The 23,838-nt window shown below is 45.1% G+C and overlaps 1 protein-coding gene and 1 non-coding gene across 2 annotated transcripts; both read left to right on the forward strand.

Annotated features, from left to right (window-relative positions):
- Positions 1 to 1,695: 1,695 nt before the first annotated feature.
- On the forward strand, positions 1,696 to 1,833 carry LOC119935247. Its single transcript, XR_005453134.1, has one exon. It is a non-coding gene; the product is annotated as a small nucleolar RNA SNORA7 (small nucleolar RNA).
- A 1,218-nt stretch (positions 1,834 to 3,051) lies between these two features.
- On the forward strand, positions 3,052 to 23,838 carry CES1 (carboxylesterase 1). The gene is made up of 14 exons (XM_038753679.1): positions 3,052 to 3,288; positions 7,146 to 7,350; positions 10,201 to 10,345; positions 11,700 to 11,833; positions 12,481 to 12,634; positions 13,026 to 13,130; positions 14,192 to 14,296; positions 15,609 to 15,647; positions 16,654 to 16,794; positions 18,722 to 18,802; positions 19,927 to 20,074; positions 22,319 to 22,450; positions 23,057 to 23,129; positions 23,242 to 23,838. The coding sequence occupies exons 1-14, from the start codon at positions 3,216 to 3,218 to the stop codon at positions 23,417 to 23,419; spliced, it is 1,713 nt and encodes a 570-aa protein (XP_038609607.1). The 5' UTR covers positions 3,052 to 3,215; the 3' UTR covers positions 23,420 to 23,838.

The raw sequence follows: 23,838 nt of genomic DNA on the forward strand, positions 1-23,838 counted from the left end.
CTGTGCTGGGCAGCTGCGGCAGTGGGAGAGAGTCGAGGGCGGAGACTCAAGTTTACTGCGCGAAAGGAGGCAATGGTAAACCACTTTCAAGAAAACTCTATGGATACATTACCAGAATGATTTCAGGTGGAGGTGGGGCATTCCGGGAGAGATGTGTCCTTGGCATCACTATGGGTCAGAGATGACTTAACAGCATAAGACAAGATGATCAGAAAGTAGGGATGGGAGCGGGATTGCTAGCTGGAATGGAGTGAGAGAAGCAAGAAACAAGTCACAACTTTTTGGTGCCTCAGTTTCCTCATGGTCACAAAACAATTGCTAAAGCAGTCACTGAGTTTTATATCAATCAGTCAATGAGGTGAGCTTCAGAGCACCCCTTCCCAACTGAAAGAAAAGTACCTTGAAAATCAAAGATCCAACCTAACCGCCTAACTGGAGAGAGGGGGGCTTTCGAGGAGGGAGAAGATGCAAGCTGAAAAGGATACCCCGCCTTCTGCAAAAAGTGAAGAAATTATCAGTTGGGCAGGTCTTCCTCCATCCACGCCACTGTCAATTTTCTTCTATTGAAAGTTTTAGGGCCCCTCAGATCAATCAATAAATCAATGGTATTGAATGTGCATTTACAGAGTGCAAAGCATGGCATTAAATGTTTGGGACAGTGCAGTGAGAGTTGTGAGAGCAAGTCACTGAAATTCTTTGTGTCTCAGTTTCCTCATGGTAAAATAATTGATCATTTGTAGAAGCCAGGGTTTAATTCTCCAGAGGCCTCACAGCAGTCAAGTGGGGAGTAGAGCCTATGACCTTCTGACTCCCAAGCCCATGCTCTATCCACTACAACATGCTGCTTCTCGGAATAGGCTAATAATAATAATTATTATGTTGGTATTTGCTAAGTGCTTACTATGTGCCAAGCACTGTTCTAAGCACTGGGTAGATACAAGGTAATCAGGTTGTCCCACGTAGGGCTCACAGTCATCATCCCTATTTTACAGTTGAGGTAACTGAGGCACAGAGAAGTGACTAGCTGACAAGTGGCGGAGCCGGGATTAGAACCCATGACCTCTGACTCCCACTAAGCCACCCTGCTTCATTTACAGATGAGGTAACTGAGGCACAGAGAAAGTAAGTGACTTGCCCAGGGCCACCCAGCAGACAAGTGATGGAGCGGGGATTAGAAACCGGGTGCTTCTGCCTCCCAAGCTCATGTGCTATCCACTAGGCTAAGCTGCTCCTCCTTTCTGGGCTCTCCATTAAATTGTAAGCTCCTCAAGGGCAGGGATCATATCTCTTTGTAGAGCTAACACAGGGCACTGCTACACAATGGATGTTCAAACCACATTCCATTAATGATAGCATTTATTAAGCGCTTACTATGTGCAAAGCACTGTTCTAATAATAATAATGATGATGATGATGGCATCCACCTCAAATTAATTTGTATCTACCCTAGTGCTTAGAAGAGTGTTTGACAAGTAATGAGTGCTTAACAAATACATCCTGGCCTAATACCACTGTTGGGTAGGGACTGCCTCCATATGTTGCCAACTTGTACTTCCCAAGTGCTTAGTACAGTGCTCTGCACACAGTAAGCGCTCAATAAATATGATTGATTGATTGATGGATTTTTAGGCACTTACTATGTGCAAAGTACTGTTCTAAGTGCTGTAGTGGATAGACCACAGGCCTGGGAGTTAGCACCTCTCAGGATTGCACCTGGAGAGTTTCCAGTTCTCTACCAGTCTCAACTATGGGAGGGAGAGTCAGGCAGAATTATATCCATTCCATTCCTAGCTTGGGCAGTGGCTAGCGAGTGGAAGGCGATCTGCTGCATGTCAAAACTCACCTGTGTTGGGCAGCAGCGGCAGGGGAGAGAGTCGAGGGCGGAGACTCAATTTTCCTGCGCGGAAGGAGGCAATGGTAAACCACGTCCGTATTTTTACCAAGAGAACTCTATGGATACACTACCAGAACGATTGCAGGTGGAGGTGGGGCGTTCTGGGAGAGATGTGTCCATGGCGTCACTATGCATCGGACATGACTCGACAGCATAAAACAACAACTGGGCTCCAGAAGGAGCTGGGTTCTAATCCCGCCTCTGCACTGGTCTGCTGTGTGATCTTGGCCAGATCACTTCACTTCTCTATACCTGAGTTACCTCATCTGCAAATTGGAGATTGAGCCTGTGAGCCCTATGTGGGACAGGGTCTGTGTCCAACTTGATTAGCTTGTCTCTACCCCAGCACTTAGAACAGTGCTCGACACACTAGTGCTTAACAAATACCATTATCATCATCACCATAGTAAAAAAAAAAAATCCACCAAGTCTCTCAGATATTTGCTCACTGACTTTCCTAATGTTTCTGTGATATGGCTGTGTGGAGTCAGGGTGTCTTACACCCCTTCTACAGTTGAGGAAACTGAAGCCAACAGAGTTTAAGTTTAACCTACCTAGATGGTGACGGGTCTAGGATTAGATTCAAGTTTCTGGATGGAAGCAGATGGGTGGGAGTCAGAAGCACCTGGGTTCAGATCCTGTCTCTGCCACTTGTCTGCTGTGTGACCTTGGGTAAATCACTTAACTTCTTTATACCTGAGTTATCTCATCTGTAAAATGGAGATCAAGACTTTGAGCCCCACAGAGACCGTGTCCAATCTGATTAGCTTGTATCTACCCCAGTACTTAGAACTGTGCTTGACACGTAGTATGTGTTTAACAATTAAAATCATTATTATCTTTGGACGCCAACATCTACATCGTTGGTAGTAGCAGTATTTCATTTGTTAAAGGTTTACTATGCCTCAAGCTCTATCACTAGAACATTAGCTCAGTGCATTTGAAAAGTAGAAATGAGTAAATTGCCTACCTGTAGTGAAAAAGAAACTGCCAGGTCATACTGAGGGCTAAAGTCTGAACAACAATAAAAAATAAGTTACATAACACTCACTGTGTTTGGTAATCTAACAGTTAAAATTGTAATTTGAGCATTTTCAATTTGGCCACCGAACTGGAGAGGGTGGGGCATTTATGCATGTAACTTCACTGCACTCACCACTGCTGCTCAAACCCATTTGGGGAATGAAATCAACCTGTTCCTTGTTTGCACCTGACTGAGCTACTCCCTTTTCAGTCCATCCATCCATGTCCCACTTGGGCAGCATTTGAACAAGAGACCTTGCCCTCCACCTCCCTTCAGGGGTAATCATTAGCTGGGCCCATGATGACTCCTGTCAGGAGGTTGCTGTTTCCTCTGCTGCTGTCTGCTTCCCTCACCGCTTTCACTGCACAGGGTAAGTTGATAAGATATCTTTTCCTGTTGGCCGGACTGGGTGTCATAGAACAACTGTGACCCCCTTCTAGACTGTGAACCCATTGTTTGGTAGGGACTGTCTCAATATGTTGCCGATTTGTACTTCCCAGGCGCTTAGTACAGTGCTCTGCATACAATAAGCGCTCAATAAATACAAATGAATGAATAAGTTATGGCACGGTAACCGACGTGGCCCTGAAATCAACTTCTTTGTATTTCCATGTATATTTTCTCCAATCTTCTTATACTCCCTCCCGCCCTGGAGCTTAGAAAGGGGCCTGACAAATAGTTAAGCACTTTAAAAATACCACTGTTGTTGTTATGGTCATGATTGATACTGCTTGAACAGACAGACAATGGGTGTATTTATTAACATTTTAAAGATCTGTGGAGTCTGGGAGTTTGGAGAAATCTTTAGCTCTCTGTTACCGGCCCTACTGATTTCCTGCTTAATCAGGTCTAAGCTAACACTGTACTACCCTAGAAAAACAATTTTGAAATGAATCAGGTCCTCCTTAAAACCGATGGGGCAACAAAGGACTCCTGCACCTACCATTTGGCTGCCTTTAGGTTGTAATATGAAGAGTGTAGGTTATATGAGTGTAATATGAATAATATGTAGGTTGTAATAGAGAAGCAGTGTGGCCTAGTGGATAGAACATGGGTGTGGGAATCAGAAGGACCTGAGTTCTAGTCCCAGATCTGCCACTTGTCTGCTGTATGACTTTGGGCAAGTAACTTAACCTCTCTTTGCCTGAGTTACCTCATCTGTAAAATGAGGATAAAGACTGATCCCAATGTAGGACAGGGGCTGTGTCCAAGCTGATTATCTTGTTTCTACCCCAGTACTTAGAACAGTGTCTGGCATATAGTAAGCTGTAACAAATACCATAAAAAAGGAATGAAAATCTGAATGGTGGGATTTGCAGGGGGAGTCTTGGAATTGAGTGTTTGTGGTAAGGGAGTGGCTAGAGCCCAGGTAGGATAAACAGGGGTAGCCATGGGGACAAGGCGGGTAAAATTGCAGTCCAAGAAGAGGTGGTTCCTCTGTTATTGACACCCTCTTCAGCTAGTGACTGGGGCGGAATCAGGAGTGGGAACAGGCACAAGATCTAGGTATACACATGGACCAGAGCCTCCCAACTGGGCTCCCCTTAAGCCAAAATGTCCACCACCCCTCGGTTTTCCAGTCCCAGCCATTTAGGGCCTACTCTGAAACTTGGGAAGTACAGCTTAAGAAATAACGCATTCCCTGTCCATAATAAACTAACGCTCTTACAGTCATTCGTTCATTCAATCGTATTTATTGAGTGTGTACTGTGTCCAGAGCACTGTATTAAGCGCTTGGGAAAGTGCAATGCAGCAATAAAGAGAGACAATCCCTACCCACAAGGAGCTCACAGTCTGGAAGAGGGCAGATGGACATCAGTACAAGTAAACAGACATCAATACAAATAAATAAAATAACAGTTATATACGTAAGTGCTTTGGGGCAGGGAGTGGGGGGAAAAGCAAAGGGAGCAAGTCGGGGCAATGCAGAAGGGAGTGGGAGATGCTGAAAAGTGGGGCTTAGTCCGGGAAGACCTCTTGGAGAAGGTGTTCCTTCAGTAAAGCTTTGAAGGGGGAGAGACTCACTGGAGGATTTGAGGAAGAAGGGCGTTTCAGGCCAGGGGGTCGACAGTGAGACAGGTGAGATTGAGGCACAGTGAGGAGGTTAGCACCAGAGGAGCGAAGTGTGCGGGCTGGGTTGTAGAAGAAGAGAACCAAGGTGAGGAAGTGCTTTAAAGCCAATGGTGAGGAGTTTTTGTTTGATTCGGAGGTAGATAGGCAACCACTGGAGATTTTTGAGGAGGGAGGTGACATGCCATGAATGTTTTTGTAGAAAGATAATCCGGGCAGCAGAGTGAAGTATGGATTGGAGTGGGGAGAGGCAGCAGGTTGGGAGGTCAGCAAGGAGGCTGATGCAGTAGTATCGGCAGAAGAGGAGTGACTGATGTACCTCTGTATGAGATACAATATCTCTTACAGAGAGCAGAATGTAACACCGAGTTTATCCCCCTAACTTATGTTACTCACTCTGCTGGGCCTTTAGGTGTTGCCAAAAAACAAAATGTCAACATAGTTCTTCCATTCAAGGAGCTTCCAGTGTCTTGGAGCAGCAAAAATCCCTGGTTTCAGTAAGGGGGCAGCAGGCTTGATAGACCCCACTCTCTGGATACTGACAGCTCCCCAAATTGTAGGTGGGGTTCGTCCTGGACCCAGCTGTTAAAGGTCTCAGCCGTGATAGAGCATCTACCTGCAAGGTTCGGGGAGGTCGTGTAGAAAGGCTAGTGAGGGGCCCGAAAGTAAGTGGGCAGCTCTGGAAGTCTTCTCTTTTCCCTGGCTTTTGGTTCAGGGCCAAAAGCGAGTAAGCTACTGTGGAAGTCTTCCCCTTTCCTTGTCTGTTGGTTTCCATGGTTTTCATACTATTTCAGTTCTGCAGATCTTAGACTGTGAGCCCCATTCGAGGCAGGGACTGTGTCCAACCTAATTAACTTGTTCCCCTCTCAGGGTCACACCTGGTCGCACTTCATCATCAATGGTCTTTATTGAGAGCTTTCTATGTGCAGAACTCTGTGCTAAGCACTGGGGAAAGTACACTACGACAGAGTTTGTAGACACATTCGCTGCCTATATTTCTCAATAGATACTCAATCCTCTCTTGCCTCCCTCCTCTCCAGAAAGTGGGGAAAATACTAGGATATCTAATCCCATCACCTTCCCCAAGGATGTCATGAGTGATCATCTTTGCCAATAACAAACCACAATATCGGCTCTTTGGATGTGTGACCGATAGGAGATAATAATGATGGCACTTGCTAAGCGCTTACTATGTGCAAAACACTGTTCTAAACGCTGGGGAGGATACAAGGTGATCAGGTTGCCCCACGTGGGGCTCACAGACTTAATCACCGTTTTACAGATGAGGTAACTAAGGCACAGAGAAGTTAAGTGACTTGCCCAAAGTCACACAGCAGACATGTGACAGAGCAGGATTAGAACCCATGACCTCTGACTCCCAAGCCCATGCTCTTTCCACTGAGCCATGACTGGTAGTGGATTCACTCCTTTTTCCCATAATAATTAAACTTGTCTAGAAACATATTAAAGACATTATGGAGGGCAATTTACAGTGGCAAATAATATTTTCATTTGAAACATAAATTAGGTAAATCCAACTGGTAGCTAAAACTCGGTATATGTCAAAGATGTCTCTCTTAGCATTGACCAAAACTGCCTAAATCAATAAGCATTATGAGTGTCCAGAAAACGTTTCCTTGAACTTTAGGAGAAAATTGGCGTGAATTATTCATTCATTCATTCAATCAATCGTATTTATTAAGTGCTTACTATGAGCAGAGCACTGTATTAAACTCTTGAAAAGTACAATTCAGCAATCAAGAGAAACAGTCCCTGCCCACACCTGGCTTACCAGTCTAGAGTTATAGCAAAAGATAAACATAAAGAAGGAATTTCGTACCCATCAGTGTGGATAAATATTGGAACAGGCTCCTGAAGAAGTTGTGAAATCACGAGCCCTGAATATCTTAAAAAAAGAAAAGGAAAGAATAGAAAACCACCTACCCAGCATGCTTTTGTCATTAACCTGCCTGGAGGCAGAGGAATGGATCATGATCCTTTCTGTGTCCACTTCAGCTCTAGGGTTCTAAAATTCAAATTCTGAAATCATACCAAAGGCACAAGCAAAAAAGGCTTGAAAGAAGAAATAGAAGCTTTTGTGCTCCAGAAAAACTTGAACTAATAGGAAATCGCTTGTTTGCTCTATATTTCTTGCAGAACACAATGTGGAGCAACCCGTGGTGGACACCAAACACGGGAAAGTCCAGGGAAAGCGAGTGGGCATCCAAGGGTTTGACAAACCAATCAACGTCTTCCTGGGAATCCCTTTTGCCAAGCCCCCTCTGGGGGAGCTGAGATTCGCTCCCCCACAGCCAGCTGTGCCCTGGAACTATGTGAAGGAAGCCTTTTCTTACCCACCTGTGTAAGCCTTGTTTCCTCAGGGGATGGAGTGCTAGGTACAGGAGGAGAAAGAGGAAAGGATGAAGGGAGGGAAGGAGACTAAAGAAAAGTTGTAACTATTTTTATATTGTCTGCCTTGTTTGTAAGCATCTCTTTAAGTGGGGAAACTGCCACTTCGTCATTCTGGATTTCCTAACCACCTAGTACCATGCAGTGCATCATACGAATGCCCAAGATATACTAATATCACTACAACTATTGATTGGGAATCCATTCTAAGCCTTACAAATTTGCAAAGTTTATTCCTAGGACATGAAGGGACTAGCTTTCTGAATCCCACCCCCCGCCCCCCACAAGCCAAACAGAAAAGCAATAACGATTAAGTTGGCATCCCTGGGGTGATGAAATTTGATTGCAGTTATAAATCAGACAAATCCCTGGGAGTCCATTGTTTGGCAGAAAGACAAATGCCCTTGGCCTTTTCTTTCTATTTCTGGCTCATTGCAAGTCACCTAACAATCTCTCTGATCAGGTTTTGTGCATTTGTGGCCCATGTCCTCACGGTTCCCAAGTTGGTCACCCTTAAAAACCTTCATCACCAATCTCCAAGGCCCTCCCTCCCATGCTCCAGGCTCCGAGCCTCCCAGAGCACAGAGCGCCGAACCCTTCCTAGACTCTACAAATTAGTTTTGCCATCCCTCTGGCTCCCAGCCCTTAATCCACCTACATGGGAATTCTATTTTGAACTCAGACCTGACCCATAGACTCTCTGTCCATACTTAGGTATGGGCAAGCCTCCTCAAATGGCTCAACTTATAAATTGGCTGCAGGTACTCATGGGAAACCCACATCTCTAAAGTGGGTCATCATCATCATCAATCGTATTTATTGAGCACTTACTATGTGCAGAGCACTGTACTAAGCGCTTGGGAAGTACAAATTGGCAACATATAGAGACAGTCCCTACCCAACAGTGGGCTCACAGTCTAAAAGGGGGAAACAGAGAACAAAACCAAACATACTAACAAAATAAAATAAATAGGATAGATATGTACAAGTAAAATAAATAAATAAATAAATAGAGTAATAAATATGTACAAACATATATACATATATACAGGTGCTGTGGGGAAGGGAAGGAGGTAAGATGGGGGGATGGAGAGGGGGACGAGGGGGAGAGGAAGGAAGGGGCTCAGTCTGGGAAGGCCTTCTGGAGGAGGTGAGCTCTCAGCAGGGCCTTGAAGGGAGGAAGAGAGCTAGCTTGGCGGAGGTCCAGAGGGAGGGCATTCCAGGCCCCGGGGATGACGTGGGCCGGGGGTCGATGGCGGGACAGGCGAGAACGAGGTACGGTGAGGAGATTAGCAGCAGAGGAGCGGAGGGTGCAGGGTGGGCTGTAGAAGGAGAGAAGGGAGGTGAGGTAGGAGGGGGCAAGGTGATGGACAGCCTTGAAGCCCAGGGTGAGGAGTTTCTGCCTGATGTGCAGATTGATTGGTAGCTACTGGAGATTTTTGAGGAGGGGAGTAATATGCCCAGAGCATTTCTGGACAAAGATAATCCGGGCAGCAGCATGAAGTATGGATTGAAGTGGAGAGAGACACGAGGATGGGAGATCAGAGAGAAGGCTGGTGCAGTAGTCCAGCCTCCCTCCCCTGCCCGGTTCCTTCTCCTGATTCTTAGGTGGCTGCCCTGTCTGCCCCGGAGCTCTCTCCTTCAGATATAGAGGTATGGCCTGGAGGTAAGGCCGGATGGGGCAGGTCACGAAGGGTACAGAAAAGGGAAACAAAGCTGGAAGAAACCAGGAAGGCCTCAGGAAGGACCAAACACAGTCCTGGCTGTACTTTCCCTGGGAAATACGGTGGTGGCAGTGGTGGCAACAGCAGCCACCCAGTTCCTCAGTGGAACACCTCCTCACTGGACCCTCCCCTACATCCTAACACTAGTTGCCTGGCCAGAATCACAACTTTGCTCTGGATACCCATGGGTCAGGTTGGTTCAATTGTGTGCGTTAAGGTCCTTAGCCAATCTCTACAGAAAACTCTCAGCCCTTCCCTTTGGCACCACTATTGATCTCTGCCCAACATTTGTTTTGTTGTCTGTCTCCCCATTCCAGACTGTGAGCCCGTTGTTGGGTAGGGACCGTCTCTACATGTTGTCGACTTGTACTTCCCAAGCACTTAGTACAGTGCTCTGCACACAGTAAGCACTCAATAAATACGATTGAATGAATGAATGAATATATGTCCTATTTCTTTTCATTATCTCTTATTCCTCGTATTTGTACCAATCAAATAATCAATGGTATTTAAGCACTTACTGTGTGCAGAGCACTGTACTAAGTGCTTGGCAGAGTACAGGACAACAGAGTTGGTAGACGTGTTCCCTGCCCACATGGAGATCACGGTCTAGTCACATCTTCATTTGTGTTTGTGTAGTGTTGTCTCTTTTCCCCCTTCAGAGGAAAACACCTTGGGTTCGAGACCCTGTCTTGCCCTTCCTCTGTCTCTCCCCACAGTTGATTCTCAGTAAACATTGCTGGCAGACTGAAGAAAGGGAGGTGGTGGTGGTGGTGGGAGAGGTGACTGAGGAGGACACTGGGAGAGGTGCACTCCAACCCCAAGCACTTAGTACAGTGCTCTGCACACTGTAAGCGCTCAATAAATAAGACTGAATGAACTTCTAAGTCCATTGTATCTAAACCTAGGGGGATTTGACCCCCTTAATAAAATTGGAGAGGAAAATGTCAACCTGAGATGAAAAGCTTAACCATGCTAACAAAAACCGACTTCATCATGATAAATGTAAGAATCCAGGATGGGTAACCCTAATCTTTGGAGAGTCAGTAGTGCTTCTTGTCTCTTTTTCACCAATTCAGGTGCATTCAGGATCCAGTTAACGGCCAGCTGCTGTCAGACCTTTTCACAAACAGAAAAGAAAACATCTCCCTCACATTTTCAGAAGACTGCTTGTACCTCAATATTTACACTCCAGCTGACCTGACAAACAGCAACAAGTTCCCAGTAAGGCAACCATTTGCTCTCTGTCTGTATCTCCTCAACAATTCATTGTCCTCTAATTTAATTGTTATACCTTGAGCAGGGGAACAAAGGGCTATAAATCTGTTGTCAACCCTGAAAACTAAGAGCTTGATTCTTCAGTATGTCCTGTTGCTGTCACTGCCAGGTGCCCTGATACTAGGGAATCTCCCAATCTCTGGGCCTCAGTATTTGCAATTTTGAAATGGAGACACTGATATTGAGAATAAGTACTTTATAGAGAAAAGCAATTAGAAGGGTACTGTTTCCTTATATAATGAAAAGATTGTTCTATGCTCATTACTACTACTTACATTCACTTACTAAGTGCTTACAATGGGCTAATCAACTACTAAGCCCTGGAGTAAATACACAAAAATATGATTTAGACAGGGCCCTGCTCCACAAGGGGCTAGCAGTCCAAGTGAAGAGAGGACAAACACCCAGAACAATAAGTAATCTAACCACAGTGAAAACATGTTAAAATTCAACCATCAAAAATATCAACCGTAAACTATATCAGTGTAACACTTCTTGGAGGGGTCGATCTTTAGGAGCTCACCACTCCAAGCAAATATCCTTGGGGAGACACCAGCGCTTAGAACGGTGCTTGGCATATAGTAAGCACTTAACAAATGCCCATAATTATTATCCTTCCCAACATTCAGACTGGGGTGAGGGGAGTTTCTGCCCTAGTTGCCCTCCTTGGGGGTGGGATTTGTGTCAGTAGGGAGAGAGGAAGGTGACTCCCACCATGGCCCAGGGATGTGGAGACCTTGGGTCACTTGGGTCCCAGTTTCTGTTCTCAGTTCCAGTATTTCACATTTATCCCTGATCCATAATTAAATGGTAGCTTTCTCTCCTCCTTCCACCCACAACCTGAGAGACAACCCGGAATCCCTCAGAGTAAGCCTATGCCCAACCACTTATGCTACAGCTACAACAACATGAGTCAGACTTAACACTCTACTAATTGTAGTATTTGTTAAGCACTTACCGTATGCCAGGCACTGTTCTAAACCCTGGGATGGATACAAGCAAATCGGGTTGGAAAGATTCCAGATGGGGCCTCACGGTCTTAATCCCCATTTTACAGATGAGTTAACTGAGGCCCAGAGAAGTGAAGGGACCTGCCAAGGGTCACGCAGCAGACAAGTGGCAGAGCCAAGATTAGAACCCAGGGCCTTTTGACTACCGGCATGTGTTGTATGAACTAAGCTGGCAAAGCAGAGACAAAGCTATGCCAAAGCTGGCGGGATTCTACGCCTTTTCAGATTTCACATTTTCCCCAAGGCAGACTATGGGAGGTGACCAAGAAGACTGTTTGTTCTCTGTGCAGGTGATGGTGTGGATCCACGGAGGGGGTTTAGTGGAGGGTGACGCTTCGACCTATGATGGCTCAGTGTTATCAGCCTTTGAGAACGTGGTGGTGGTGATTATTCAGTACCGACTGGGCATCTTGGGATTCTTCAGGTAAACCCTTAAATCATTTAAATCAAGTGAGTTCACGCTTTTTTGAGCCTCCTTAGGGTGTTGAGGTAGGGCTCTACATTAGAACCTACATGCATTAAGCCCTTTCTTAATAGTAGAAAGCTTGAAATCATCCTTAAAACTAGATTCTCTGACTACCCACAAGGGTCACTTTCCAGAATGGAGAATGCTAAATGTCTCCATTTGCGGTGAGACAGTATATAGAGGTTAATAGACAAATGAGATAGTCAAGCATGCATTCCCCTGCATTTGGGACATAAGATTGGCCTAGGTGGGAGGGGGGAGAACTGAGGGACGGTGATGTGGACAACAAAGTGGTGAGTGAGATTTATTTGTGTCTGGTTAAGCTGGTCCTCGTTTATATTTCAGCACCACCAACATTCCTGCTCAGGTGCAGGTTGGTCCCATCCCTTGGTTTCAGGGGTCTCACGTGTCTAGACTGTCCCCTCATTAAGGGCAGGGATCATGTCCACTAATTCTGTTGTACTCTCCCAAGTGCTGCTTCTGCACATAGTAAGAGCTCAATATAATACCACTGATCAATTGATGCCGCTTGCCCTAAAATGCCAGGCTGCTTTCTGCATTCTCCTTCCTTTCTCCTTCCCCCTTCCTCCTGCCCCGTCTTTCAGCACTGGAGACGAACATGCTCAAGGGAACTGGGGCTACCTGGACCAAGTGGCAGCCTTGCAGTGGGTCCAGGAGAATATCGCCAATTTTGGAGGAGACCCAGGGTTGGTGACCATCTTTGGGGAGTCTGCTGGAGCTGTCAGCGTTTCTGCTCTTGTGAGTTTTCAGGGCCTAACAATTTAGAAAATGTCTTCTGACGTCTGAGCATTTTCGCGGAAATTAGCCAGGTCACGGTAATGCAAGCAGGACTTGAAGGTGGATAAGAACAGCTTTTGTCAGTTTCGGAAGTTAACCAAGTAGCACCCCATGATCTTGGAAATAGCCAGTCAACTACTCATCCAGGACCAGTAATAATCCGAACTACTAAGGTCATTCATTTTACTGCCACTAACTCTCCCAGAGGGAGGACAGGCTAGTAAGGGTGTGTGAGAGTGGGAAATTGTTAATGAATATGTCCAAGGCTATATTGTGTGGATTCAAACTGCAGTGATCAAACCACAGTCTTTGTCCTAAACTCCCATGTCTCTTTCTTTCCATATTTCCCCAGGTTGTTTCTCCTCTGGCCAAGAACCTCTTCCACCGGGCTATTTCTGAGAGCGGCTCTGTCCTCTTACATGCTCTCTTTAACCCTAACATTAAGCCAGTAGCAAAAGTAGGTTCTCTGAGTTTGAACTACTTGAGAATACTTTTTTTTGTGTGTGTCTTAATAGGATTCATCCTCTGGAGTATTAACCATAACAGACTTGTTTAGTTCTACTCCCAAACCTGGCAAAACATAGGGGCAGATGACTAAGACAGTAGGTCCAGAAGAACATAGACAATTTTTGAGGAGACCCAGGGGTGGTGTGATTAGGCATAAAATTAGGACTTTGGGACTGTAGTCCCAGCTCTGCCACTGGCCTGCTGTGTGTGACCTTGGGCAAGTCACTTTACCTCCTTAAGTTTCTGTTTTCATGTCTGTAAAATGGGAAAAAGACTCCAGCTCTCCTTATCTTCTAAATTGTGACTCTCTTTGTGGCAAAGGAATTGAGACTAATCTGATCATCTTGTATCTACCCCAGAGTTTAGCACAGTGCTTCACAGTAAGTGCTTAATAAATACCATTAAGTAGACTATGTACACTCAGTTCTGCCACTGCATGTGTTTCCTTTTACATTTTGGCTAGAAAATGACAACAGAATTAGGAAACATTCTTCTGACAATAATAATAATAATAATGGTATTTGTTAAGGGAAGCACTTTCTCTGTGACAAACACTGTTCTAAGCACTTTTCTAGCCTATCTCAAATAGTGCAGTGCAGGGTTGGAAGAAATGCATGTGTGTTCATGCACAACTTCTACTATGGGGAGTGCTAAAATGTGAGTTTTCCTTAATGTGGAAATTCTGGTCCCTTAACAGAACTGGACATATAAGTGCTCCATATATGAATACAAATGTGCATAACTGTTCAGCACATGGAGAATGTTAACTTTAGAAAATAGCCCATAACCTATTCATGTCTGGAGAGTCTGGAGACCTATATTTAGGATGCTACTAGAGGCATTATTAATTCTGAAGAGCAGGTGCACCGTTATGTTTCACGGTACAGGCGTGAAGTCTTCCGAAAATCTGTTTGGGGGCATAACCAAAAAATATGTGTTTGAGTCCAGAGAAGGCTAAGGTGTAGAATGAACCAAATGTGACAGGTTGCAAATAATGGCTGTTGATTACAGAAAATGGCCACCCTCGCTGGATGTACAACTACCACATCAGCATCCATGGTTCACTGTCTGCGGCGACGGACTGAGGAGGAGATCCTGGAAACCATGGTGAAGATGGTAGGTGAAATGTTCCCAACCGCTATTTTAATGGATTTTCCTTACGTGGGATCACTTAAGACTGTTATCTGCCCCGGCTCCAGGCTAGGAAGCTCTGTTGAATGTTAAGCATTTCCTCAGCAAGGATCGGCTGGAAATGATTCTACTTTTTAATACGAGTGTGTCCACAGTGCACCTCCCACCAATTCACTCTGGTTACTTTGAAGATCACCCTCTCCACCACCCAAACAAAAGGGGCTTTTTTTCTCCCTAGAGAAGATGTAATAGTACTTCAACACATGTAGAACTCAACAGTTCTGGAGGTTACAGTGGGGAAACTTCAGGAAGCTGCGGGGGAGACTGACAATTGGTAGACCTTCCTGGGGCATGGAGAAGACCCCAAGTCACTTGTAGTGAAAACTGGATAAAAAACAGCAGCTTTTGGTAATCCTTTAGGGAGGGTTGGTTTACTTACACCCCAGATGGCTCTTTCAGCTGTAAAATAGGGTGTCCATTTATGAGTCCATTCTAGACCCATTTGCCAAGTATCTGTGACAGGAATTCAGGGCCGCCCTTAGCCAGGAGTGTGGGGTGAGTCAAACAAAAGTGCTCTGTTACCTCCAAATGCAAGTCTTCTTGCATCCAGTGCTTCCATCTTTGAGGACATTGTTTGCAATTAGGTTCATTTCAAAGAATTTTTGTTGTGGGGATACCTCCTCCAGCTTCTGGCTGAGGCCCCTGAGAAGGCGGAAAATAGTCAGCTTCCGATGACACTCTGTGATTGATCTAGAGTCGGAGTGATCCCCACCTTGCTGTGGCAGCCTTCCACCCTCGTTCTAAACGTTTTTGATGCAGATGCAGGGAAGGTAGCAAGACCTAGTGGAAAGACCACTGGCCTGGACTCTGAGGACCCGGGTTCCCATCCTGACTTGGCCACTTGCCCACCGTGTGTGACCTGGGGCGATTCACTTAACTTCTCTGAACCCCAGTTTCCTCATCTATGCAATGGGGACTTAGTATCTGTTCTCCCTCTCCCTCCTACTTAGATTGTGAGCCCCTTGTGGGACAGGAGCGGTGTCCAATCCGATCATCTCGTATCTACTCCACTGCTTAGCACAGTGCTTGGCACATAATAAGCACTTTACAGATTCCATAAAAAAAAAAAACCACAAAAGTGAAGCGGGAGAACAGTGAGGGAGGAGAGCCATGGATCCCTGTTTGTAATTTGGATTGGCACCATGCGATTGAAACAAATCTGGCAGGTGGGAGAAGAAACTCATGTCTCTGACCAGGAAGCTCTCTCATTCACTCTTGGTTTTGTTTTACATGACAGGATTTACTCAAATTGGACTTACAGGGAGACCCCACGAAGGTAAGTTTGCTTGCTTCTCAATTACAAGTTTGAGCTCCAGCTGCAGTTCATTCATTCATTCTTTCTATTGTATTTATTGAGTGTTTACTGTGTGCAGAGCACTGTACTAAAGTTCAGTAAAGGCGGGAATGGTTCGTGCCCACCTATACTGCTTTGTTCTGCGTCACTGCTTGCCAGCTCATCTCGTTCCCAGAGATTTTTTACTCCATAAAAAGCCAGCTCCTTCAGACCCCTTGGAGGAGGAGTCTCTCCATTGCCTGCTAGCTGAACCTGGCATGGCTGATTCACACCAATCTATGACATGCAGAGAGAATTAACAGACCACCTTCCCAGAAGGACAGTATGCCTTCTTCCCTGGAAATAAACCAGGCACTTCCCAAGAGCCTACAATCAACTGATTAACTCCCTTGACCTTGTCAGGCTCCCTCATGTCACTATTACTCCATTCCCAATGTTTGTTGCTCAGAGTAAATGAAATAGAAAGCTATTGGCTATTTTTGTTTGAGTTCATGATCGATCGACCCTCCACCTCTCCATCACCTTCCTTTTTCCAAAGAATCCTAGGATTGTGTCAGTATTTGGCAATAAGCAAACCCCAGTTGAGTTGCTGATTAACTCGTGTCTACCCCAGTGCATAGAACAGTGCTTGACACATAGTAAGTGCTCAACAGATACCATAATAATAATAATAATCATAGTAATATGCCAAAGGAGTCAGCGAGCCTGAATCAATGTCTTTGTGACTTTGACCTCATTTATGTAATTCTGAATATAAGTGTGTCCGAGTGGCTCACCAATATCAAATAAAAATCCCCTGATTGTCCTTAAAGTCTCCTTCCCCTTGGATGGGAAGAAGGGAAGGGCCATTAAGCACTAGAGCCATTCTCCAGTCTTTGCCCCAAATCTTATAATTTCTGCTTCAGGGATTGGGGTTGGGGCAGGGGTTGGGGTGGGAGTGGGAGGCATGATGGTTAAATAGCAAGTGACTCTGTTTTTTCACCTCCAGAACACCCTATTTATGGCTGCAGTTATGGATGGAGTATTTTTCCCCAAGAATCCTGAAGAGCTACTGGCTGAAAAGAAATTCAATCCTGTTCCTTTTATCATCGGAATAAATAATAATGAATTTGGCTGGCTAATGCCATCTGTGAGAGAATTTTGATTTCTTGTGTTTAATACAGTGTTCTGCGCCCAGTAAGTGCTCAATAAATACCACTGAAGCAATGTTGCCTAGTGGAGAAAGCAGGGGCCTAGGAGTCAAAGGACCTGTGTTCTAATCCCAGCTCCATCACTTATCTGCTGTGTGACCTTGGGCAAGTCACTTAACTTCTCGGTGCCTCAGGTCCCTCATCTGCAAAATAGGGATTCAATACCTGTTCTCCCTTCTGCTTTTTCTGTGAATCCCATGTGGAACCTGATTATCTTGTTTCTACCATAGCATTCAGTACAGTACCTGGCACATATTAAACATTTCACAAATAACCACAGTTGTTTTTTATGGTGTTTAAGCACTTACTATGTGTCAGACACTATTCCAAGCACTGGGGTTAATTAGGTTGGACACAGTGTCCGTCCCATATGGGGCTCATCAGAAAGGCATGTCAATTGAATTCAGTCCTTTAATCCCTTAGCTGCAAGATTTCAGTGCTTTGCTTCTGCATTTTGTTTTCCCAGAGGAGTTTATCTGTGTCCTCCATATCCATGACTTTAATGTGTTCCTTTGACTGGGGTTTCTAGGACGACAACTCTCTCCTGAAACCTTTTAGCCCCATTGCATCTAAATGCCTGTTGAATTTCCAGAATTGCATCCAGAACCCACCTTAAAATATTGCATATGCTGATAGTGAAAGTTTCAGGAAAATGCTTAGCATCTGCTTCTTGGGCCCCACAAAGTCCTGTGACAAGGATTAGTACCCGGGAAAAGGCTCTGGGGCCAAACCTTCTTATCCATTATTGTTAATAGTGATAATGATAAGAATAATAATAATTGTGGTATTTGTTAAGCACTTGCTAGGTGTGAGGCACTGTACTAAGCACTAGGGTTGATACAAGGTAATCGGGTTGCACACAGTGCCTGTTCACATAGGGCTCACAATCTTAATCCCCATTTTACAGACAAGGTCCCTGAGGCCCAGAAAAGTGAAGTGATTTGCCCAAGGTCACGCAGCACCCAACTGGCAGAGCCAGATTAGAACCCGGGTCCTTCTGACTCCCAAGCCCGTGCTCTATCCATTAGGCTATGTTGCAGCTCTATTAAGCTGTAAACTCATTATGGGCAGGGAACTTGTGTAATACCAACTCTGTTGTAGTGTACTCTCCTAAGAACCTAGTACGGTGCTCTGCAATCAATCAATGGTATTTATTGAGCATATACTATGTGCAGAGCACTGTACTAAGCAGTTGGGAGAGTACAATGCAATAGACTTAGAAAACACGTTCCCTGGCCATAATGAGCTTACAGTCTAGAGGGGGAGACAAGCACTAATGTGAATGAATAATTTATAATATATAATTTTAAAGATATGCCCATAAGTGCTGTGGAACTGGGAGTCGGGTGAACATCAAATGTTTGCACAGACTAAGCACTCAATAAGTACAATTGATTGATTGCTTGATCAATTAGGAACTTTTCCCCAAATGACTAGGTCCATGTAAGCCCTCTAGACTGTAAGCTCATGGGCAATGAATGTATATGTTTATGGTAATTTTGTACTCTCCCAAGCGCCTAGTACAGTGCTCTGTGCAGTAAGCACTCAATAAGTATGAATGAATGGTGTCCAGCCAATGATGATCTTCCCTCTCATGTTTAGTCAGTGTAAACCCTAGACCTTAGCAGCTTTTAAACAAATGTCACCTTAGTCTGGGGAACACTTGTTTTCATGGTGACTGATCTTTGTTATTTATCAGCTTTCACTGTTCTGCCGGGAAATTTTTTTAAAGTCCAGATAAACCTAACTTATGAGAAAATCTTGTTCTGTCTTGTCAGATGAAAGTCAAAAAAGTTAGCATTCTAAATCTAGGTATCAGGCTATTCTTGGTTTCTAATTTTTTTTCAATTTGATTTTTCTCTCCAGTTGATGCAGTATCCTCTCTCTGAGAACCAGCTAGACCGAGACACAGTAGCCTCATTACTGTGGAGTTCATTCCCCATCACGGTGAGAATATGGTTCTGATCCAGTCTCATACAATGCTAAGCCACCTCTCCGGGGAGAATAATAATTATGGTATTTGTTAAGCACTTACTATGTGACAGGCACTGTACTAAATGCCAGGGTGGATACAATCAAATAGGGTTGGACACAGTCCCTGTCCCATGTGGGGCTAACAGTCTCAATCCCCATTTGGCAGATGAGCTAACTGAGGCACAGTGAAGTGAAGTAACTTGCCCAAAGTCACACAGCAGACAAGTTGCACAGCTGGGTTTAGATCCCATGGCCACCTGACTCCCAGGCGCTGGCTCTATCCACTTCATCATACTGCTACTCTATATCCTTCAGTCTACAGGGTCTTTTACCTATTAATCTTTTTTCTCTCCATGTTATCAAACTAGCTATGAGCTGAAAGTGCCCTTAATCCCTCCAGACCCAACTCAGTACCACTGTTCTGAATTGGGAGGGGTTAAAACTCATTAAATATGGAGTGAGGGCGGGTAAAAGAAACTGAGATAGGCACTGAGAAACGGAAAGAAACAGAAAGAAGTGCATGAGCTAAGAAACAGGTATAGTCAAGAGTGAAAAGCACACATACTCCACCAGGCAGATGATGCATTGTGCATCCAAATACAGAGCAGTAGTGGAAGAGAAAGAAGGAAGAGAAACTGCAGCTGACGTAGTAGTCCCAGCGTGCCGGTAGGTAGCCAGCGACTGCTGCAGTGGCTGTTTTTGTCTTCTTCCACTGCTGCCCTACTCCACGTCATGCTTGCGGCTTCCAGTCACCTCTCAGATGGTGAGACCGGGAAGCAAACTTTGTGATGGTCCTCCCTAATGCAGGTCAGCTGGTCACTGTGATGGCAGAAGGTTTGAAAGAAATGCAGACATTTAGAAGCTGTGGGACCGCTTCCAGCCATGGAGAGAGGACAGATTTTCATGAGAAATCTTTAATGGGAGATTTCTCTTTGGAAAATGCTAAAAGTTCTTTTTTGCTAGAGAATGGATTTCCTCTCTAGAATTCACTTTTACCTAAGGAAATAGCCAGAAATTGATCCTAAATATGGAAGGGAGAATCACTCTCTACTCTGTTGTTCATTTTCCCGCAATGACTTCTTCCCTGATCAAACCAGAACATCGCTAAGGACCGTGTGCCTGCTGTAGTTGATGAATATCTTGGAGTCCCAGATGATCCTGCCAGAAATAAACTCCTGTTCCTCGAGATGATGGGAGACCTGGTATTCGGAATCTCGTCTGTTCGAACATCTCGTTTCCACAGAGGTGAGCTCCTGGCTAACATCTGGGAGAAGAACAGTTGCAAACTCGGGCCAACCTCAGCTCTTCCACTTAAGGAAGAGGCAAAGCTGAGTTATTTTATTTGATCTCCATAATAAGGGTGTCACCTTCAGACTGAACATCAAACTGAGCATCAGTTTAAGCACAATCAGGCTCATGATTTCCTCCAAATCTCTGTTTGGTTTTCAGGCTCATGTATCTGGATTTCTGAGGAGAGATAACTTTATTCCTGCTCCTTAAATACGAGCTTTTCCTTTTGAGTGCAAGGTCACACTTGAGGGGTGGAAGGAGCTTCTAGGGAGCGTGGCTGCTAAGGCCAAAATCCCTTCCTCCCATGTTCCAGTGAAGGTGCAGAAAGATGTCATCCAGGGAAAACAGAAGCCCCAAGTTGGTTCTAGAGTCTAGCGGGTGTTTAATCAGTCAATCAATCATTTATTGAGTGCCTACTGTGTACAGAGAGTACAATATAACAGAGCAGATAGACTTGTTCCCGGTCCACAATGAGCTTACAGTCTAGAGTGGGAGCAGACATTAATATAAAAAATTACAGATATGTATATAAATGCTGTGGGGCTGAGGGTGGGGTGAATTAATAATAATAATAATAATTATTATAATTATTATTATTATTATTGTATTTGTTAAGCACTCACTATGTGCCAGCCACTAAACTAAGCGCTGGGGTGGATACAAGCAAATTGGGTTGGACACAATCCCTGTCCCACATGGGGCTTACAGATTCAATCCCCATTTTACAGATGAGAGTGAAGATCAAAGATCCAAGTGCAAGAACAGCACAAAAAGGAAAGGGAGTTGGGTAAATGAGTCAGGGAAGGCCTCTTAGTGAAGTTGTGATTTTAATAATCAATCAATCAATCAATTGTATTTATTGAGCGCTTACTATGTGCAGAGCACTGTACTAAGCGCTTGGGAAGTACAAATTGGCAACATATAGAGACAGTCCCTACCCAACAGTGGGCTCGCAGTCTAAAAGGGGGAGACAGAGAACAAAACCAAACATACTAACAAAATAAAATAAATAGAATAGATATATACAAGTAAAATAAATAAATAGATAGAGTAATAAATATGTACAAACATATATACATATATACAGGTGCTGTGGGGAAGGGAAGGAGGTAAGATGGGGGGGAAGGAGAGGGGGACGAGGGGGAGAGGAAGGAAGGGGCTCAGTCTGGGAAGGCCTCCTGGAGGAGGTGAGCTCTCAGCAAGGCCTTGAAGGGAGGAAGAGAGCTAGCTTGGCGGATGGGCAGAGGGAGGGCATTCCAGGCCCGGGGGATGACGTGGGCCGGGGGTCGATGGCGGGACAGGCGAGAACGAGGTACAGTGAGGTAATAAGGCTTTGAAGGTAGGGAGAATCATGGTCTTTTAGATATAAAGAGGAAGGTTGTGGTCCAGAGGTTGGCAGCAAGATAAATGAGATTGAGGTACAGTGATTGGGTTGGCATTAGAGGAGTGAAGTGAGCATACAGAATGGTAGTAAAGAAATCAGAGAGATAAGATAGAAGGGGGCAAGGTGACTGAGTGCTTTAAAGTGATAGTAAGGAATTTCTGTTTGATGCAGAGGTAGATAGGCAACCCCTGGAGTTTTTTAAGGACTGGGGAAACATGGACTGTCCATTCTTTTAGAAAATGATCTGGGCAGCAGAGTGAAATATGGATGAGTAATGATTAGAAAGACTCTTCCTGGGCTGGAACACAGTAGGGGTACAAGGATCCCTGCATGGGTGAGGGGAATCTAGCTAACCTCTCAGGCCAGGCTCGGGGTGAGAGGAGTCCAGCCAAGCTCTCTGGCCAGACTCAGGGTAAGAGGAACCCAGGTTCACTATGGAATCCCTGCCACATTGTAAGGCAGGGCCAGGGACCTGCGACAAACCCTCTTGGAGAACAGTTAGAAAAACAGAGCTGCCCCGATGTCATGTATCCACCTCCAGTCAGCTCCCAGGACACTCCAAGCTGAGCCAGTTAACCATTCTTCTGTGTCTGCCCCCAAAAATGAGGGGTCAATGCTGATGGCTTCAATTCCACTGCACCCATCATGGAGAGGAGTTGACCCTCCCCCCCACTCCCCCACACCCCTACCATGGGAATACCGGCCCCAATCCCCAGGTCTGGATATCTGCTCCCAAAACTCTGCTCACTTTTCATTGGGGGCAGAGTGGGATGCATTTAGGAGCCTGAATTCATCTCCATCATCTTTACCGGCAGCTTCCGGCGCCCCTACCTACATGTACGAATATCAGCATCGGCCCAGTTCATCTACGGGACTTAAACCAGATTACGTCCAGGCTGACCATGGAGATGAGTTGAACTTTGTCTTTGGAGGCCCGTTTTTAAAAGGTGACGTATTCTAGCAGTAGAATCTTTGTGAAACTGTCCTTCCCTTTATCCTCAGGCTCACTCACGCAATCCAGCATAATCCGAACACAATGGAGGAACTCGAGCAAGGGAATTCTTTTAGTCCAATGCGAGGTCTCGTGTCAAAAGCACCTCTGTCCCTGATAGCAGCAAATAAAGTAAATGACCCATTGGCCAATTTCAGAGATATCCCTAAAAAACCAAATTGAGCTGAGAGACTTGAATCGACTTAGTGGTCTCAGCTGGTAACAAAACAATGAAGTCCACTTTCTGGGTCAGTCTAAAACCCTGCTGGCACATAATCCCATTGCTCTGCCCCATTTCCAGGTCCTGTCTTCTTGTTGAAAGGTCCTAGAATGAAGTGTAAGATCCATCATATATCTTCAGAATTTAAAATGATGAACTTTGGTTCCTCAAAAGCCAGGAATGAAGGGGAAGAGTGTGTTTGGGTAGAGAAATCTCTTTCTACAGCTGAATTGGAATAAAGCAACCTGTAGATTAAGTTTCCGTTTCCCCTCACCCCCTCCCCTGCCCAACTGACAAGAGTCGATCCAGGAATGGTGTCAGATTTCCTGGTCGCATCCTTAGGTGGTGCCTCAGAGGAGGAGAGCAAACTCAGCAGGACCATGATGAAATATTGGGCCAACTTTGCTCGGAATGGGTAAGGCTGGGGGTGGATGGGAAGCCCCGGAGTATCGTGGCGTGAGCCTCTGCCAGACTTCCGAACAGCTCCATGATTAACTGGTGATTTCTCCTCTCAACTCTGTATCCAGAAACCCCAACGGGGAAGGGCTGGTGACCTGGCCTGCCTATGACCAGAGAGAAGAGTACCTGCAGATTGGACTCACCCAGAAGGTGGGAGAGAAACTGAAGGACAAGCAAGTGGCGTTCTGGACCGAGATCATGAGGGAGAACCCCTCAGGGGTGAAGAAAATGCGCACTGAGTTATAAGCTGAACAGGTCGTGAGATCAGGCGGAGCCCAATTTGACAAGAATGAAAAGTGTATTTCTAATATCCTGGTATGATTTCAACACCAAATTCTGAAATGATTTTCGATCAAGATTCCCAAGCCCAAGGCAGCAACTACCATCCTTTCCGCTGCCCATTCATTGAGAATTGATCTGATAGAGTGTGCAACTATGGTACCTTCGGATATTTCAATACACTTGGAGCTCCGAAACAGAAGCTTGTTCAATTGTTCAGGGCGATAAAAGGGGAAAGGTTAGATCAATAAATCAATACTATTGGTTGAGCAATTACTGTATGCATTATATTAAGTACTTGGGAATACAGTACAATGCAGTAGATTTAGAACTAAATGCTTAAAGTTGATTATAAAAATCACAATTAAAGCACGAACTTCCATTAA

The sequence above is a fragment of the Tachyglossus aculeatus genome, chromosome 11 (assembly GCF_015852505.1).
Source record: "Tachyglossus aculeatus isolate mTacAcu1 chromosome 11, mTacAcu1.pri, whole genome shotgun sequence".
NCBI classification, from domain to species: domain Eukaryota; kingdom Metazoa; phylum Chordata; class Mammalia; order Monotremata; family Tachyglossidae; genus Tachyglossus; species Tachyglossus aculeatus.

Bases quoted from the DNA above. Each gene is read 5' to 3' on its own strand.
- CES1 (XM_038753679.1), top strand. From the start codon at position 3,216: ATGATGACTCCTGTCAGGAGGTTGCTGTTTCCTCTGCTGCTGTCTGCT. The intron at 12,635-13,025 runs GTGAGTTTTCAG...ATATTTCCCCAG, and splicing joins CTGTCAGCGTTTCTGCTCTT to GTTGTTTCTCCTCTGGCCAA. The intron at 22,451-23,056 runs GTGACGTATTCT...TCGCATCCTTAG, and splicing joins TGGAGGCCCGTTTTTAAAAG to GTGGTGCCTCAGAGGAGGAG.